The sequence below is a fragment of the Lynx canadensis genome, chromosome B3 (assembly GCF_007474595.2).
Source record: "Lynx canadensis isolate LIC74 chromosome B3, mLynCan4.pri.v2, whole genome shotgun sequence".
Taxonomy (NCBI): Eukaryota; Metazoa; Chordata; class Mammalia; order Carnivora; family Felidae; genus Lynx; species Lynx canadensis.
The window spans coordinates 19,132,492-19,152,191 of record NC_044308.2 but is presented as its reverse complement, the minus strand read 5'-3'; the positions used below and the strand labels follow the sequence as shown (position 1 = coordinate 19,152,191).

General features: G+C 41.8%; 1 protein-coding gene and 1 pseudogene across 1 annotated transcript; one reads left to right on the top strand and one right to left on the bottom strand.

Moving 5' to 3' along the window:
* Positions 1-312: 312 nt before the first annotated feature.
* On the bottom strand, positions 313-1,104 carry LOC115516967 (annotated as a pseudogene).
* A 5,483-nt stretch (positions 1,105-6,587) lies between these two features.
* Positions 6,588-19,407, top strand: SNRPA1 (small nuclear ribonucleoprotein polypeptide A'). The gene is made up of 9 exons (XM_030317509.2): positions 6,588-6,736; positions 8,651-8,798; positions 9,756-9,834; positions 14,775-14,821; positions 15,108-15,210; positions 15,861-15,940; positions 16,352-16,427; positions 17,004-17,097; positions 18,957-19,407. The coding sequence occupies exons 1-9, from the start codon at positions 6,655-6,657 to the stop codon at positions 19,013-19,015; spliced, it is 768 nt and encodes a 255-aa protein (XP_030173369.1). The 5' UTR covers positions 6,588-6,654; the 3' UTR covers positions 19,016-19,407.
* The last annotated feature ends 293 nt before the right edge of the window (positions 19,408-19,700 follow it).

Sequence of the window (19,700 nt, the reverse complement as noted above, 5' to 3'; positions counted from 1 at the left end):
CTAGAGACATTTTTGGTTGTCACAATTGGAGGTATGTACTGACATGAGTAGAAGCCAGGGATACTGTTAAACATCTTATAGTGCACAGGTAGCTCCACGATAAAGAAGTATTTAGCCCCAAAATGTCAACAGTGCTGAGGTTAAGAAACCCTACCCAAAAGAAATGAAATAAAAAAAGGTACTCTATTCTCAACTTCATAGGGATATCCTAAAATGAATAAAACCACCTACAGTTTATATCCCTGTTCATGTGCTGAAGCAAAGGAAACCCATACAACTTTCCTTTATTTATTTATTTTTTTAAAGCACTTATTAGTATTTAATGAACCTCCCTCCAAGTGGCTTCAAGCTACCAGGACAGGCTCCTCCCACACTCTGAATCTCCTCAGCTCTTCCACTGAAGAATTTGCCCTTCAGGTGACAAGCTGCTTTGGGAACTTTCCCTTTCCCAAAACTTTGTAGTTGTGCAATCGCACCACATCAACGACAGGAGCAGCTCCTGTTTTGTTTCTGGCAGTATTTTTTTAAATGTTTATTTATTTTTGAGAGAGAAAGATAAAGTGTGAGCAGGGTAGGGTCAAAGAGAGAAGGAGACACAGAATCTGAAGCAGGCTCCAGGCTCCGAGCTGTCAGCCCAGAGCCCCACGCAGGGCTGGAACCCACAAACTGTGATCATCGTGACCTGAGCCGAAGTCGGACACTAACCGACTGAGTCACCCAGGTGCCCCTTCTTTCTGCAGCATTTACCCGTGTCTGCTCACTGACTGAGGTCCAGTTTATCAAGGTTGACAGTTCAGCAGAGCTCTGGTTCCTCTTCACGTGGTAATGCCTCATACCAGCTTTTCCAAAGTAACCTGGCTGATATTTATTTGAAGTTGATTCGATGGTGATACATACCACCAGCATTACCCTGGCTTCCTGGGTGCTTCCGGTGCTTGCTGATGTGGCCGTGGCTGTGGCTTAAGTGGCCCTGAAGTTCCTGGGTCTTCCTCAGTCTGGATGGCATGTTGGCAGCTCAGATGAAAGAGCTTTCTTTCCCTTATCAAAGAAACCCCTTCTTTTAATCCAGAACTGAAGAGCCAAGTAAAACTGGCTCTCTGGTCTAAGGACTCCACCTGGTGGTCCTCTCTGGAATTAAGTGTTTGAGATTATTTTGTTTTAACTTCTCTATTTTGAGACAATCTCAAAGCAAAATTATAAGAAAGTTGCGAGTAAAGAACCAAGAAATGTTTTCCTGAACAATTTGAGAGTAAGTTACTGATATGATACCCTATTACCTCCAAAATACTTCAGAAAATACTTTATTTTCCTATAAACAAGGATCTTATACATAGCCATCAGGATCAGGAAGTTAACATTGATGTATTACTACCGTCTAATCCTCTGACTGGATTCAAATTTTGCAAATTGTCCCAATAATGAATGCTCTTGGCAAAAGGATCCTCTTTAGGTCACTCTTTGCATTTAGTCATCATGTCTCTATAATCTAGAACTTCTAGTCTTCTTCAATCTAGAACAATTCATCAGTTCCCTGACTTTCATGACCTTGAGCCTTTCAAAGACTGCAGGCTAGTTATTTGTAGGCTGTCCCTCAGTTTGTGTTTATCTGAGGTTTCCTCACATTTCCATTCAGGTCATGCATCTTCAGTAGGAATCTCACAGAAGTGATGCCATGTTCTTCTAATTGCATTCTAGTAACTGAATCATGATTTTGATTTGTTCCATTATTGGTGATATTTACATGGATTGCTTGGTTAGGGGTCCCGCCCATACCTATGATGTGAGGCCTGCCAAAGGATGTCTGCTTTTACCACTGTCCAACAGTGTGCTGAAGATCTCAGCCAGTAAAAACAAGGCAAGAAATAAAGAACAAGTGTAAGAATTGGAAAGAAATAAAGCCATCATTATTGTCACATAGTGTGGTTACGTACATAGAAAATCCAAAAGAATGGTTCTAAACTATTAAAATATTACAACTAGTAAGTGAATTTAGCAAGACTGTCAGACACAATGCTAGTATTAATTGTATTTCAACTATAAATCAACTATATTTCAATGTACCAGAAACTAATGATTACAACATTGGATTTTGTTTTAGCAGAAGATACTATTTACAACAGCATCAAAAACTATCATATACTGGGGTACCTGGTTAGCTTAGATGCTTAGGCGTCTGACTCTTGGTTTCAGCTCAGGTCATGATCTCATGGTTCATGGGATCAAGCCCTGCATCAAGCTTCTGCACCGATAGCATGGAACCTGGTTGGAATTCTCTCTCCCTCACTATGCCTCTCCCCTGTTTGTGCTCTCCCTCTCCCAAAATAAATGAATAAACTTAAAAAAAAATTGTTTTAACTATCATATACCTAGAATAGATCTAGTAGAAGTGTAAGACCTCTACACCAAAAAATTATAAAACACTAAGAGAAATTTTTAAAAATTTTTTTAACGTTTATTTATTATTGAGAGACAGAGAGAGACAGAGCATGAGCATGGGAGGGGCAGAGAGAGGAGGAGACACAGAATCTGAAGGAGGCTCCAGGCTCTGAGCTGTTAGCACAGAGCCTGACGCGGGGCTCAAACTCACAAACCCAGCGAGATCATGACCTGAGCCAAAGTCAGACGCTCAACCAACTGAGCCACCCAGGCACCCCAACACTAAGAGAAATTAAATACAATCTAAATATATGTAAGGTTATACCATGTTCATGGATTGGAATGCCCAATATTGTAAATATATTAATTCTCCAAGCTTATCTATGGAGCCAATACAACATAAATCAAAGCATAATTTCTTTCTTAGATGCAAGATGTACCTAAAATTTATACCAAAATGCAAAGTGCAACAATAACCACGACAATCTTGGAAAAAAGTAACCCCTTTTTATTTTTTTTAATTTTTTTTTCAATGTTTTTATTTATTTTTGGGACAGAGAGAGACATAGCATGAACGGGGGAGGGGCAGAGAGAGAGGGAGACACAGAATCAGAAACAGGCTCCAGGCTCTGAGCCATCAGCCCAGAGCCTGACGCGGGGCTCGAACTCACGGACCGCGAGATCGTGACCTGGCTGAAGTCGGTCGCTTAACCGACTGCGCCACCCAGGCGCCCCTAAAAGTAACCCCTTTTTAAAGGCAAATATCAAGTTTTTAAGTGACAGTATGATATTATGCAAGAATAGTTGGTAGGCAACTAAACCCACACAACAGAATAGCCAGTCCACAAGACCTTCACATATTTGGACACTTAATTTATGAAAAAGCTGGCAGTGCAGAGCATTTACAATAAATGATTCTGGGTCAAATGAATCTCCATATGGGGAAAAATATATCTTGATCCCTCCCTCAGACCATACACAAAAATCTATTCTAGATGGATTACAAATCTAAATGTGAAAGGTGAAACAACAAAATTTCCATAAGGAAATATTCATGATTTGGGGGTGGAAAAATTACTTAAAAAGGACTCAAAAGAACATTTAACCACATAAGGGAAAAGTTCATAAATTACACTATATTAAAATTAAGAACTTCTGTTCATCAAAAGACACCATTAAGAGAGTGAAAGGCAAGCCACAGAGAAAGGGAACACATTCACTATACATGTATCTCACAAGAACTCATATCCAAAAAATATAAAAATCTACAAATCAGCAAAAAAGAACAGCCCAATAGAAAAATGTGCAAAACACTTACCAGACACTTCACAAAAGAAGTGATCCAAATGGACAATATATTTTTTAAAATATATTTAATATATTTTTTAAATACTAACTGTGTTAGTACTTAGGCAAATACAATTAAAACCACATTGCAATACCACTATTAGCCCACTAGAATGCCTAAAATTAAAAAGACAGACAATACCCGGTTAAGTATCCAACTCCAGCTCAGGTCATGATCTCACGGTTCATGAGTTTGAGCCCAGTGGGGCTTTATGCTGACAGCTCAGAGCCTGGAGCATGCTTCTGATTCTGTGTCTCCCTCTCTCTCTGCCCCTCCCCTGCTCACATTCACTCTCTCTCTCTCTCTCTCTCTCTCTCTCTCAAAAATAAATAAAATAAACATTAAAAAAGTATAAAAATAAACAAACATTAAAATAAATTATAAAAATAAAAAGACTGACAATACCAATAAGGAATGTAAACTGGTACAACCACTTTGCAAAACTAGTAGAACCTACTTAAGCTGAATGTAAGTTAACCCTATGACCCAGCAATTCCATTTCCATGTATATATTAGTATATGTGTTCAGTTAAAGATATGTATTATAATATTAATAGGTGCAGTACTTATAATAGCTCAAACTGGAAATCACCCAAAAGTTCATAAACAGCAGAATGGATAAATTATATTCACACAATGAAATGCTATGTAACAATGATTATAAATTAACTACATCTACACACAAATATAATGTTAAGCAAGATATACATAAGGTACAATTTCATTTGCATAAATACAAAATTAAGCAAAACCAATCTATGTAAGATGTGGTTACCATTGGGGCAAGTGTATGACTGAAAGGACAAGAAGGGAGGTTCTAGAATGTGGCAAAGTCCTGTTCTTGATCAGGATACCAGGTACTTGGGTGTGTTTGGTTTGCATTCTGTTCAAAAAGCTCAAAAAGAATCAATTCCAGGGGGACTGCAGAACTACATGTGAAAGGTAAAACAATGAAGCCTCTAGTAGACAACAAAGAAAAATATTTGAGGGTACATGCACAGACACACAGCCCTCTAACCAGAAAAGATGAATTGAATTACATAAAAATTAGAAACTTCTAGTCATCAAACAACACCATTAAGAATGGAAAGGCCAGTACGCAGAAAAACTTCCTGTCCTAGACCTACCTGACCACAGTGTAACTTTCCCCCTACAAGAAAAAGGACAAAAGGTAGTCAATGGATAGGGCTTCCTGAGCTAAGAAGTTTTTCCTCTGATGACTCCTCTTAAAATGGACCATTTGAAAGCTTGTTCCCATTGCAAAATGGGTGAGGAGGCCATTTTTGTAGTCTTTTGATCTGAATTGCAGCCCTGATTATGATTTGGTGATTTGGGGAATAGGATGTTACCCTAAACAGACCAAAATGGACTACAATTTGTAGTTTGCAGCATAGGTGACATGTACAAGGATAGTATTTCTGGTCTCTGTGAATTCTTTTGTATTTAAGCAGTTTTAACAATAACAACAACAGCAACAACAACAACAACAACAAACAACAACAACAAAGTGCAAAGGCAAGCTACAGAGTGTGCTCATATGCAGAGCATATAAAGAAATCCTGTAAGTCGGTAGGAAAAAGGCGACAATCCACTAGGGAAAAAAAAATTGGTCACTTCGCAAAAGATATCCGAATAGACAATATACATGAAAAGGTCCTCAACTTCATTAGTTATTAGAGAAAAGCTAATCAAAACAACAGGGCAATACCACTACCCACCCACCAGAAGCCCCACAATTAAAACTACTGACAATGACAATGAGCCTGAGGTTCGAAGCCATGGAAACCCTTACACACCGCTATAGAGTTATGTGTATTATTTCAGCCTCTTGGCTGAAACAGGCATTACCTATTGATGATATCATACTCTATGTCCCAGAAGTTCTACTCCTGGAGAAACTCAGGCACGTGAGCATTGGATCCATGTACAAGAAAATACGTAACAGCATTATTCTGAATAGCTCCCAAAAGAAACAACCCTAGTGTCCACCAATAGCAGAATAGCTAAGTTATGGTATAAAATAAACAACGGAATTCTATACAGCAGCGAAAGTAAACAAACCATTGCTGTATGTAACCTGGATGGATTCCAGGCATAATACAAAGACAAAGAAACCAGGCACGGAAGTACACTGCATGATTCTATTTATATCAAAAGCCAGCAAAACTAATCTAGGGTGCTGGATTCGTGGTTGCCTTAGGGAAGGGAGGGAAGCTTTCAGAGAAGTGTTCTTCTGGACCCAGAGGCAGCAACGCGGGTGTGCTTACTCTGTGGCTATTCGTCTCGTTCCAGACTCCTGGTTTGCGCACTTTTCTGTATACATGCTTCCTGGTGAATACTTAAATGTCTGGAGATCAAAGGGCAAACCGCACACTGAACGGTGCGAGGATCCCGCGGTCGGACTTGCGCGGCGGTGAGACGGTCCCAGTGAAGTGGCCCTGCGAGTGACCTGGGCCTGGTTCTCGCGTGGTAGCCTCGGGGGCCAAAGCCCCGGACCAAGATGTAAACCTGAAGTCCTGGACCCCTCACTGGATCCCAGGGGTGCCCACCCTCCTGAGTGGAGTGAGGACACAGCGTCCCCTCCCACCTGAAGGTGCACCAATGCATGAGAAAGTTCCACTCGGGTGCTTTCACATTTGCTTAACTTGAGGACATAAACATCTGGAATCGGGGGCCTTCCTCCAGATACGCCCGAAGGAAGCACCCAGAACCTGAGTCACCTTCACCGGCGCCAGGACTTCCAAAAAGAACGAGATCTCGGGAGTGGCCCTTTCGATTGCTTCGGTCTGGGCGTCGAGCTGCGCGCGCACGGGCCGGCTGCGATTGGTGCTGCCTGGAGGCGGGGCGCGGGGGACGCTGGGAAATCTGGCGGGCCCGAGGCGGCGGGAAGCAGCCGGTGGGCCGCGGCACCGGCAGCGGGAGGCGGCAGGATGGTGAAACTGACGGCGGAGCTGATCGAGCAGGCGGCGCAGTACACTAACGCTGTGCGGGACCGCGAGCTGGACCTCCGGGGTGAGTCCGGGGAAGGGAGCGGGCCTCTCAGCACGCCGCCCGGTGGTTCGCGTCCCGCCGCGTGCGCGGAGGGCTGGAGCCTGGCCAGGAGGCCCGCATTGTGGGCGCCAAGCCCGGCTGCGCCAGCGCCTCCCGGCCCTGAGTCCTGTCTTTGCTGCCAAAAGACCATCCATCCCTAGGCCCTTCTTGAGGCTTCTGTTGGCCTCGCTCCTACTCACACACCCAGCTGATTGATTGATCGCTTCCTGATCCACACCCGTCGGCCTCAATTCGGCCTTGCTTGGCGTATTTCGCAGTCTGAACTGTTTGAGAGCTGGGAGAATGTTAATGATTGTAATTCTAGGGCTCAGCGACCCGTTGGTTCTCAGTAAAGACGTTAGAGTGTTATTGTGGGATTATAGACAGGATACGTGTTATAATTATAAGTAATTTGCGAGGGAGGAAATGAAGTCTGAGAACAAAAGCGGTGGCTTCCCCCAAGTTTTCTTTCTTATTAGCTTCAGTCGTCTGATCCTGCCCCTTTATCACAACATTTTCAAGAGGAATGCACTACGAGTGCCGTGTGTAAGAGGTGGAAGCTCTGAACTACCCAGATTCATGTAGCGCTTCCAACCTTAGTAAGGCTTGTTAAAAAATTGGGGGTGCAGCTGTCTACTCGGCATTTCAAGGGAAAGACTTGAGGAAGGATGTGAAGAGCAGGTTCTTAGCGGTTGTAATAGAATACAATTTGCGCCTTAGATTTGGCTCCATAGGGGCAACACCATCTGAGGAGCAGCGCTGCTGCAGGCTCTGCTTTCGACTTGGATTCCTGATTCACAAAACCCGGTGCTTTCATTTTGTTGAAATTAAGTTTCCCAGGGAAAAGTTCAATTCAAGAGTAACTGACCACTCCCACTCTCGGCTCAGAGGGAGCTCTGCCTTCTAAGTCTGAAGTGCATGGAGTGTTGAGGATACTTGTTTTGGTGCAGCACTTTGATGTAGCCCTAGCAGCTCTGAATTATGTACTTTAACCTTGGCTTGGATTCGTTTCTTCTGCCAGCACCTAGCACAATAGCCATGTCCATTTTAGACAAATCAGTGAGTATTTGAGTGAACTGTTCACAGGGTGATTTACCATTGTGCATAAACCATTGACCTTCAACTCCTGATTGGAGCTGGGGGGAGGTAGAACTGTCATGGTATCTCTAGGGTGTCCTACTAAGTTCGATGAATCTGGCCTGTGGGAATGCAAAAGAGGTTAAGAACTGTTGTCCACAACGTATGAACAAGACTTGGACACTGACAGTAAGCAGCTCACAGTGTAAATTGTCATCATGCCATTTAACTATTTAGAACAGTGTGAGGCACCTTGTAGATAGCCTTACAAATAAATGTTAGCTACCAATATTACTGTGAATAGATGTATCTTTGTTATCATAGCCCTCGTCTTTGTTGTCATCACTGTCTTCATGTCCGCTCCTAGACTGTAAGCTTTGCGGCAGCTGGGACATGCGACTCTTGTTCCTCAGGGTTTTTTTGTTTTTTTAACGTTTATTTATTTTTGAGACCGAGAGAGACAGAGCATGAATGGGGGAGGGGCAGAGAGAGAGGGAGACACAGAATCCGAAGCAGGCTCCAGGCTCTGAGCCATCAGCCCAGAGCCCGACACAGGGCTCGAACTCACGGACCGTGAGATCGTGACCTGAGCTGAAGTCCGACGCTTAACCGACTGAGCCACCCAGGTGCCCCTCTTGTTCCTCATTTTATGTGCCAATACCTTGCACATTTGAACAGTTGTTTGGCACAGCATAGGTGCTGGGTAAACACTTTCTGAAAAAAAGGAAGCTTTGAGTCAAAGTACCATGAAGTACTGCTAATGTTTTCAGGTACCTTTTAATTATATTAATACTTGTGTATTTTCCCTCCATTTTGTAGGGTATAAAATTCCTGTCATTGAAAATCTAGGTGCTACCTTAGACCAGTTTGATGCTATTGATTTTTCTGACAATGAAATCAGGAAACTGGATGGTTTTCCTTTGTTGAGAAGACTGAAAACATTATTAGTGAACAACAATAGAATATGGTAAGTGTCTGCTGGTGGAAAGCCATTTTTTTTTTCTGCTAGAGTACAGTGTTGCAGTGTTCCCTGAAGACGCTGTAGCACATACCAGTTGAGCCTCCGTATTTCTTCTAAAAATGAGAAACAAGCTGCATTTTTCCCATACAGATCCAGAGATTAACTTGGCATTGGTCTAGTTTTATTTGCATCTATTCAGAAATACTTACCTATTCATGGTAATAAATATTTAAGTTACAAGCATGCAGTTTTGTACATATTTTGGCTTCTAAAACAATAATTGTAATTATCAGAGGATTATATTTAAAAGATGCATAAAGTTCAAAATTATATTTTTGACTGTTTCTATCTCATATCCTCTGTCATTTGTTGTTGGTTGTTTTTTTTTTTTTTTACAACTGATTTGTAGAATATTACTTATTGACATTGAGGGGTTGTTTTGTTTTGTTTTTTACCCTCTTTCATCATCTCTGAGTAAATTTCATCAGAAAAGTTATTGAAGGTCTATAGACAATGTCTTTAAGAAGTACTAGGAAGTACTAGTGACTTGCTTTTTTACAATAGGCGTATTTCTTAGGAGTTAACTGTTCCCTTATGGTGTAGCTGTTCGCGTGTACCTGAGCTGTGAATGCAGAATTGTTTGTATTTCTGTGCTACCTGCACAAAAGTCATGAAGTAAGCTGAGCAGTTTCTTCTTCACTTAGCTTTCCCTGGACAGTGTGGTAATGGAAAGAGCCCCAGGCACCCCTTCAGGACACATGGGTTCTAGAATCATTCCACTTCCACCACTAACCCTGTGACAAGGCGTCCTCTTTGTGCCTCATTTTCCCTCTGTCAGATAAGGTGTTGGAAGAAAGATCTCTAAAGTTCTTCCATCTTTGGAGTCTGAAATCTTCTCAGCAGGGACTTTGATAAAATTGTTAGCTTTCTTTCACTCTTACGAAGTCTTTGTTTTCATTTTAGCCGTATAGGTGAGGGACTTGATCAGGCTCTACCCTGCCTGACAGAGCTCATTCTCACCAACAACAGTCTCGTGGAACTGGTAAGTTGAACAGGGGAGATGTATTTGGGGGAGGAATTAAAGGTGCTGCACACCTCTTAAAGAAAATTTGGAAAACCCAGAAAATTATCTTATCATCTTTTGTCTTTTTCTTAATTCGAGATCAGATCTGGGTGGGCCTCTTTCAGTTATGTATGTTGCAAATACCCTTTTCCACTCTGTAGCTCACCTTTGGACCTTTGTAGGGTGTCTTCATAGAGAGGTCCCTAATTTAAGTGTAGTCCAGTTTATCTGTCTTTTGTTGTTGTTGCTAGTGCGTTTGATGGTCTGTCAAGCTTCCCCTACCCCAGAGTCCCAGAAAAACTCACCTAAGTTGATTTCTAGAATTGTAGGGTCCAGTGTGTTAGCCATTAGCCACACCTGGCTACTCTGAATTGCTGTGTACTAGAACTAAAATACACATCAGATTTCAGAGACATCGTACAAAAAAAAAAAATGTAGACTATCAGTTTTTTATATTGATACTGAAATGATAATATTTTGGGTAATAGGTTAAATAATATTCTACTAAAATTAGTTTCACTTGTTTTTCTCTTCTCACTGGCTGCCACAAAACATTTAGTTACATATGTAACATGTTTTGTTGCACATTTACATTCTAGAAACTTATTTTACTCTTCATATTTGGCTCAGTGATCACTTGGAATTGGTTTTCCTGTGAGATAAGGGGCAAGGTTTCTCTATTTGGATGGGATTATTTAACAAAATTGAGCTCATGGCATACATTGTTTTATAACCTGAGTTTTTCGCTTAAACATTGGGTAAGTTTAAGTCCATATCATATAACTTGATTTTGTGCTTTTATGATCTTACCTCCCTTCCCTGTTTTCCTGATTGTTCCTTTCCTTGTGGACTCAGTCCTGAGCTTCCTACAGATTCTCAGAGTACTTGACTCCAGCAATAAGAAAGCGCTGATCTGAGACCGTGTCTTTTCTGAAAGATAGGAGGTATTCAACCCAAAATGCACATTCATAGGAAATGTTTGGCGTAATAGAGGCTGCTTGCATTTTTGTGTATGTTGTACTTATATTTAAAGTTGTTTGTAAAGATGAAGGCTGAGTTTGTCCTGTCAGTTACTGAGCTTGGTGTATTAGGTGTGTTGTATAGGTGTGTTAAAATCTCATTCTGCCTAGAGTTCTGTCAAGTTTAGTATTACGTATTTGGAAGTTATCGTCATGGATACATACAAATTTAAGGTGGTTTTTTTTTTTTACATTTATTTATTTTTGAGAGATAGAGACAGAGTATGGGGGAGGGGCAGAGAGAGAGGGAGACACAGAATCCGAAGCAGGCTCCAGGCTCTGAGCTGTCAGCACAGAGCCCAACGCGGGGCTCGAACTCACGAACTGTGAGATCATGACCTGAGCCGAAGTTGGACACTTAACCAACTGAGCCACCCAGGCGCACCCAAATTTTAAATTGTTAATACCATCCAGGTGAACTAATCTTTTTATTATTCTGTTGTGCCCCTCTTTATCTCTATTAGTGCTGTTTTACCTTGTCTGTTTTATCTGCTATATTACGCCAAAACAAGCTTTGTTTTATTTAGTGTTTGTATGATAAATTTTTGTCCATGCAGAATCTACTTTGAACTTTTCTGTGCCTTGTATTTTAGGTTTATATCTTAAAAACAGCATATGTGGTAGGATTTTTTTTTTTAATCCAATGTGAAGTCTGTATTTTAAATGAAGTATTTGGTCTATTTACATAATGTAATTACTGGTGTATTGGAGTTTGTCTTCTCTCTTTTCTGGAGGTTACTATTTGACAGCCCATTCTGCATTTCTTTTTTTTTCCCCCCCTTCATTGTGTTCATTCTCTTTCTCTGTCATTCTTTGCCTACTAATAGTGTAGGAATTAGTTATTCCTGGTGTTTTTTTTTTTTTTTTTTTTTTGAGAGAGAGAGAGAGACAGAGTGAGATCAGGGGAGGGAGGCAGAGGGAGAGAGAGATAAGCAGGCTTCATGCTCAGTGTGGATCGATCAGTGTGGCTCGATCTCATGACCCTGAGATCATGATCTGAGCCAAAATCCAGAGTGGGACGCTTAACCGATCGAGCCACCCAGGTGCCCCTACTTATTCCTATCTTAGCAATGTGGGAATTAAAAATACACATTCATTGGGGCTCCTGGGTAGCTCCTTCAGTTAAGTGTCTGGCTTCAGCTCACGACGTGATCTCACAGTTCATGAGTTTGAGCCCCTCAAGTTTGAGCCCCACGTTGGGCTGTGTGCTGACACCACAGAGCCTGCTGCAGATTCTGTGTCTCTCTCTGCCCCCACCCTGCTCTCGCGTGCATGTGTGCGCACTGTCCCTCAAAACATTTAAAAAACATTAAATAAACATTAAAAAAATTTTTTTAAATATTACAAATAAAAAAATACACGTTCATTAAGTTTCAGTACCCTTAGCTTCTTAAACAGTACAATGATGTTAAACATTTCAAACCCTTCAACGTGTTATTTAGTTATTCTGTCTTTAAAAAACCCACTAAGACATCATCATTATGTTTTATGTAGTCTGTGTGAGTGTAACGAAAGTTGCCATTCTTTGTTCCTTTTTGGGTTTTTTTTTTTTTAGCTTTATTGAGGTGTGACTGAGAGATAAAAGTTGTATGTATTTAAGGTGTGCATTGTGATTTTTGAGAAATGTATACATTGTGATTACCGTTATCTAACATATCCATTACCTCACATATTTACTTGTTGTTTGTGTGTTGAGAATACTTGAGATCTATTCTCAGCAAAAAAAAAAATTTTTTTTTCTTAAATTATTGAGAGAGAGAGTGAATGAAAGAGAGAGGACAAGGTGGGTGGGGAGAGGCAGAAAGAGAGGGAGATACAGAATCTGAAGCAGGTCCAGGCTCTGAGCTGTCAGCACACAGCCCGATGTGGGGCTCGAACCTGCAGACCTTGAGATCATCACCTGAGCCTAAGTCACACACTTAACTGACTGAGCCACCCAGGTGCCCCTCTCAGCAAATTTCAAGTATACAGTAGTACATTATTATTAACTATAATCAACCTGTTGTACATTAGGTGTCCAGACTTACTCATCTTACAACTGAAATTTGGTACTCTTTGATCAAATAGCTCATCCCCCCCCACCCCCCCCCCCCACTTCAGCCTCTGGTAACTACCATTCAACTGTCTGTTGCTGAGAGGGGGTCTTTTTTTTTTAATTCCACATCTAAGTGGGATCATGCCATGTTTGCCTGCTTTTGTTCCTTTTTAGATCATCCTGTATATTTTAGTGGTGACATGCCAGTAGCAAGCTTAGAGCTCCCTCTTCCTGTGTTTGTGAAGTGTTTTTTAAATGGCAGCTTATTTTCTGAACTCCTGGCTTTGTTCCCCTCTTGCTTTTTTGTGTCTACTTTTTTCTCATTGTCCTTCTTGCCCCCGTCCTGCTCAATTTCAGTCTGATCCTAGCAGTTTCTCCCCTTTGTAGGCCTTTGTCCTGGAAGGGATACCATTTCTGGTTAGTATTAAGAGTGAGGGCCCAAATTGCCTGGTCCCATCAGGCCTCATCACAGACTTAACTGGACTCATTATTGGGATGTATGTATCTGTTGGCTGCTGTTCTCAGACCGACTAAACTGTCGGTCGTTTTGGAGTACTCGGGCTTGTTGGATGCCTCTGCCTTCCTTCTGCTTCATCCTGCACAGATGTTGCCCCCCTATAAGCCTTGCAGCTCTCCCAGTAGTCGGTCTCTGCCCATTCCTGATTTAGAGTTCTTGCCAGAATGCCTTTTCATCTGGTTTAGTTGTAGTGGTTAACCATAGACTTTGGTTTTGCTGTCCTGTTTTATGAGATGATTTGGGAAGATTAAATACCAAAAAAGTGCCTTTTTCCCATAATTGGGTCCTTTTTTTGTTTTTGTTTTTTAACCAAACTCCTTGTCCTTGAATAATTATCTGAAGCGATTTGAGGGAGCCTTGAGTAAAGGTGTCTCCCCATGGGGCACCTGGGTGGCTCAGTCAGTTAAGTGTCCAACTCTTGCTCTCAGCTCAGGTCATGATCTCATGGTTTGTGAGATCGAGCCCCAATTCTCTTCCTCTCCGTGCCCCTCCCCTGCTCTCTCTCCCCCTCTCTCTCAAATAAACAAACATTTAAAAAAATAAAGGTGCCTCCTCTCAACCATGAGATGTCTGTGTCACCACCAGGCATGTACAGTTACTAGTGGGAAAAACCACCTTCCACCAAAATCCAGCTAGAGATAACCTGTGTGAATGACTTGTTCCAAAGTTACATCAGCTTGGACATTTCTTTCTTTTCTAAATCATTGCTTTAAATTCTAGCCCTTTTGAGGTTGCTACAAGAAATCAGTTTGGGGGGGGGGTCTATTCTGCTATTAAGACACAAGTTTTTATGGATGTGGCTAAAATTTTCAGTTTAAGAAGCTCAAATTTACTCACCAGTTTGTCAGAATTTTTATTAAGCATCTGTGGTGCGCTAATATTGTGCTAGATGCTAGCAGTAAAAAAAGAGTCCTTGCTCCAAAGACATGTGCCATTTCAGAGTATCACAGTAGCCTATGGCGGGGGGCGGGGGGGGGTTCGGGGGGGGAACACCTGGGGCTTAGTCAGTTGAGTGTCTGATTCTTGATTTTGGTTCAGGTCATGATGCTAGGGTCACAGGATTGAGCTGAGGGATCCATATTCTCTCCCTCTCTCCCCCTCTCCCTCCCCCTCCCTTCTTCCCTCCCTCTCTTTCTCTTCCTCCCTCCCTCTCTCTCTCTTTTTCTCTCTCTTCCTCCTTCTCCCTCCCTCCCTTTCCCTCCTCCACCTTCCCTCCCCCACTTTCCCTCCCCCTCTCCCCCCCCACCCGCCACTCTCCCCTGCTCACGTGCGTGCTCTCTCTCTCTCAAAAAAAAAAAAAAAAAGCCTGTGGTATTCATGTTCTTATCCATGGCCATTTATTTTACAGGGTGATCTGGACCCTTTGGCATCTCTCAAATCACTGACTTACCTAAGGTATGGAAATGATCTGTGGTGGTGACAGGGAAGTCCTTTACAATGACACCATTATCAGCCTTGATCTTAAAGTAATCAGTTAGTAAGAAGCACCTTTTAAAAACAAATACTGAAAATAAGTCCAGTGCTCTATTAAAACTTCCCTAACGTTAACTGAATAACATTGAACTGTGAAAAAAAAGGTCAGCTTTTCCTTAGTTTATGGACTCGTTTGATTTTATTAAAATGGACCTCTTGAAATGCTATGCTATGAACAAGACTGGCATTGCTATTCCTTTTCTTGCAGTATCCTAAGAAATCCTGTAACAAATAAGAAGCATTACAGACTGTATGTAATTTATAAAGTTCCACAAGTCAGAGTACTGGATTTCCAGAAAGTGAAACTGAAAGTAAGTATTTTCTGTTGGTTGTAAGTCATTATACGTTCATGTTTTATTTTATACTTTTGCTGTTGATTTTTTTTTAATTGCCAAATGTGTTTTACTATTGGTTTGTCATAAAAATGTGGGAAACAAAATGTTAAGTCAGATTTTTTTTTCGTAGCAGAGTTTACAGTAGGACTTTGAGTTAAAGCTGTCTTGTGCAGTAGTGTTGGTCATTCAGAGGTCGTAGCACAGTATCAGCCGCGGTGAGCACTGTCAGCAAGACTGTGCTTAAGATATGTTCCCCCTTGGGGAGCTTAATAGAATCCATTTTTCAGTAGCTTTAATTGTTAGAATGATTTTCCCTTTATAGGGAGTGGGTTTTCCCTTGTTTTTTGTTTCTGTTTTTGTTTTTTGTTGTTTTTTTTTCTTTCCTTTTTAAACCTTCCTAGTTCCTCCAGAGCCCCTCCCTGAAACTAGGAGGGGGAACTTTCTTCAGGGAACTTCACCAGACAAAGCAAGGCCATTGTGTCTCCTTTTAATTTGAAATTGACTTTTTGGTATTTTTACCAGCCCCGAGTATTTCAGAAGAGTTTTCTTCCGTGTTTTCTGAGGAATGCATCTAAATGCATGTGGTATTCCTATTTCCATTAACTCTGTGTGTGGTGTTGCTGTAGGAGCGTCAGGAAGCAGAGAAAATGTTCAAGGGCAAACGGGGTGCACAACTTGCAAAGGATATTGCCAGGAGAAGCAAAACGTAAGATACGGATATCCAACTTCACTCCACTTCACCTTCAGAAACACTATCTGTCTGGCTTTTTGCCTCCTACAGAACTAAACAAAACACCTGTGACTGACTAATACAGTATTGAATTTGTGTGATGATAGCCCATGACCTTCAATGGTCCACACATCACATGAGATTTCTACCAGGTTAGCAAATACTTCCGGTGTTCAGTCTTAATGCAACACTGTATATATGCTGCTTTCTCTAGAGGAAGATGAACTGGGTGGTGTTTCTGAAGGAGAGAGTTTCTTGTATCAGTTTGTTAACAAAGATAAGATACTACACTGGTTGAATTACTTTCAAAAGCCTTTTTGAAAGTAAAAGAGAAGCAATTTCCATTGGTCTGGATTTAACAGTTACGTTCTTCCCTCCCCTCCCAAGTTTCAATCCAGGTGCCGGTTTGCCGACTGACAAAAAGAAAGGTGGGCCGTCTCCAGGGGATGTAGAAGCCATCAAGGTAAAAATGTGTTAGAAGAGTTGCCATGGGTTTAGGACACAAAATATGTAATAGACCAAGTTCTAAACATTGCAGTTTCCACCCTCCACCCCCCACACTTAGATTCCTGCTCCATTTCTGTGTTAGGTGGGAACTAGCTTAAAGTGATTATTCAACCACCTTTGATGTGAATCGCTTCTATGAGCCAGTCAGCACAGAGACAGCTCTAGTCTTTTCCATTTTCCCAGGGTATTTGAACGGTCAGTCACTGAAGTATGCTGTCTCGGTTGTTTGCCTTAATTTTTACTTTCAGAGATTTGCTGTCTGAAAGATCTGCTTGATGATCAGCGGGAAATCCTAGTTTCCTAATACTGCTTCCTAAATTATCCAGTAACATAATTCCACATAGGTGCTTTAATTAGCTAAAATTTTAGGACATGTGCAATAATCATTTGCTCATTGTGACAATAAAATTCTCCCAGTAGAGCTGTTGAATGTTCCACCTCAAAAAGTTGCTATGGACTTCTGTAAGGTTTTCTGGGTGATTGATACTTAGATGCAATTAATTGTCCTTCTCTGTTGTTTTCTGTCCTCCAGAATGCTATAGCAAATGCGTCAACTCTGGCTGAAGTAGAGCGGCTGAAGGGCTTGCTGCAGTCTGGTCAGATACCTGGCAGGGAACGCAGATCAGGTCAGGACATGTGGTCTGTCTGTGTACTTCCAGATTGATCTTATACTTGTGGATTCCTAAACAGTTGAGGTGCTATGACCCAAGGATGTTAGAATAGTGCCTCATTACCGTCTAATGCACACAAAATCCCTTTTTTCATATGCTCTTGGAAGATAAGTTACTTGATATAAAATGTTATGGCATAGGACTGTGAGGGGTCTTTTTTTTTTTTTTAATGTTTATTACTGAGAGGGAGGGAGGGTGAGGGGGTAAGGGGCAGAGAGAGAGGGAGACACAGAATCTGAAGCACGTTCCAGGCTCTGAGCTGTCAGCACAGAGCCCGACGCAGGGCTCGAACTCACAGACTGTGAGGTCATGACCTGAGCTGAAGTCGGATGCTTAACCTACTGAGCCACCCAGGTGCCCCAACGGATACGCTTTTTTAACGAGTTACTACTTTTTTAAAATACTCAGCTTTAATTTCTAATACAGTGTTGATTATTCTAATATAGTATCAATAAATGTACGTAAACAAAAGCTCTTTGGGTCCCAAAACTAACGTGTCTGAGAATTACTGAACTAAACAAAGGCCAGAGTGGCATTCTAGGGGCAAAGCGGTGAGTGAGGGACTGTGCAGGCAAAGCACCTGTGGTGAAAAGGAGCCTTGCACACTAGAACTGAAAGAGGCCAATGGCAGTGGAGTTCAAGGCACAGGGAGAAGGGTGAGCCAACAGAGAAAGCATGTCTGGGCCACGCAAGGTGCTGCAGACTGTGATGGATGAGGTCTTTGTCCTTAGCATTAGAAGGGTATTAAAGGCCTCCAAGGCTCAGTACTGACAGGGGAAGAGGCAATATCACAATTGCTTATTGTGACTGTAATATGACAGACTTACTGAATTAATCTGTTTCCCCTCAAAACGTTTTCTTTGAGCCTTAGGATCTCTTGGGATTTTCAGAGCAATCTGAAAGATTACTGGGGAGAGGAAGGTAGAAATTGTTCAGGGCACTCCATAGATTGCAGTGGGCCTAGGCTTCTGAGTATGCTAAAACTGGACTGACATTCTTATCTTGGTAGTTTTGCATCTAGAAATGTGATGTTGAGTCTACTGTAAAAACAATAGGCTTAACCAAGAGTAATCTTCCCAAACACTGATAGTTAAAACGTTTCCTTTTTCAGAATACAGTGACCAAAGTATCTCATAAATTAATGAGTAAACATAACAGACTTGGTTTTTGCCGTATTTTCCCTCATTTAGAGACAATAAAGTCATTGAGTAGTCCTATTCTCTGGCATGTGGTACACATTCAAATGTTTGTTTTTAATGTTTATTTTTTGAGAGGTGGGGGAGGGGTAGAGAGAGAGGAAGACGAGGAAGACACAGAATCCAAAGCAGGCTCTAGGCTCTGAGCTGTCAGCACAGAGCCCAACAAGGGGCTCGAACTCATGAACCATGAAATCATGACGTGGCCAAAGTCGGACATTTAATCAACTGAGCCACCCAGGTGCTCTTCAAATGTTTTTTGAATATTCCCATTTTCTTTCCCTGTGGTAGTTGTAAGAATAAAACAACGTATAAGCTTTTTACCTTCACAAAAAAATGAATGAATGAACAGCTCAACCAAAGAAGGTTAGAATGTCAGGCAATGAGTTTGACTTTTTGTAAAACACCTTTGTGATCCTTTCCCCCTAGGAATTGACCATCCCTTCCTGTAGCTGCCAAAGATAGTCTCTGGACTGTAAGCTCCTTGAGGGCAGGGGCTGCTGGGATTTGTAGCTAGTCTAGGGAGTAGTGTGCAATAGCTTCACAGACTGGCCACTCGTGTACTGAGCAAACATGCTGTAAAATCAGTATGACATGTGGCTTTGTGTTTTTCTTTAGGCCCCACTGATGACGGTGAAGAGGAGATGGAAGAAGACACGGTCACAAATGGGTCCTGAGCAAGATGGCCTGAGTATCTGCAGGACGTATAACATGCCCACTGGGACAAGTCCTGCGTTTTGAACTTGGAATAATAGCCTTGTTTGTGTCAGCAAAATGGAGTTCATAAGCATTGTTGAAATGCTTAAGACTGCTGCTGGTAATTTTGTAACATCATACATTTTGAAATCTAAATGCCGGTTTTCTACAAATAGTAAAAATACAAAGACATTCGCTGTGCTACCAAGTTGTCTGTCATGGGGCGGGGTGTACAGTGAGGTATCTGGACATGTTTCAGTTGGAAATGCCAGAGGGCATTGTTTCTAGGTAGGCTTCCCAGGCCTCTTTAAATATTTAGATTTTTAAATTGTTAATAAAACTGAAGATTATCTGTGTGCTGCCAGTGGTTTCAGTAAGACTCTGCGATCTCTGGTGCATTTTTTTCCACGCAAAGAACAGCTTCATTAAAGACAGCCAGGCTTTAATTACTGATTTGAAAAATTACAGGGGAATTGCAACTTCTGCTTGTTGGAATGTGAACAGCACATTCGAGCATTCAAGACATGGGGGGGGGGGGGGGAGTGTCCCAGCCCAGTGAGCAGGCTACGGCAGTTTCCTCATACCTCTGGATGCTGCAGTACGTGTATCCCACCCAGCTCTGGCCAGTTAGGCCAGTCTAAAAAACATGATGGAGGTGAGTACCTC

What these genes read in the sequence shown, in the direction of transcription:
- SNRPA1 (XM_030317509.2), top strand. Translation starts at nt 6,655, where the DNA reads ATGGTGAAACTGACGGCGGAGCTGATCGAGCAGGCGGCGCAGTACACT. An exon ending in ACAACAGTCTCGTGGAACTG is followed by an intron (nt 9,835 to 14,774) that starts GTAAGTTGAACA and finishes TTTATTTTACAG; the next exon opens with GGTGATCTGGACCCTTTGGC. An exon ending in TCCAGAAAGTGAAACTGAAA is followed by an intron (nt 15,211 to 15,860) that starts GTAAGTATTTTC and finishes GTGTTGCTGTAG; the next exon opens with GAGCGTCAGGAAGCAGAGAA.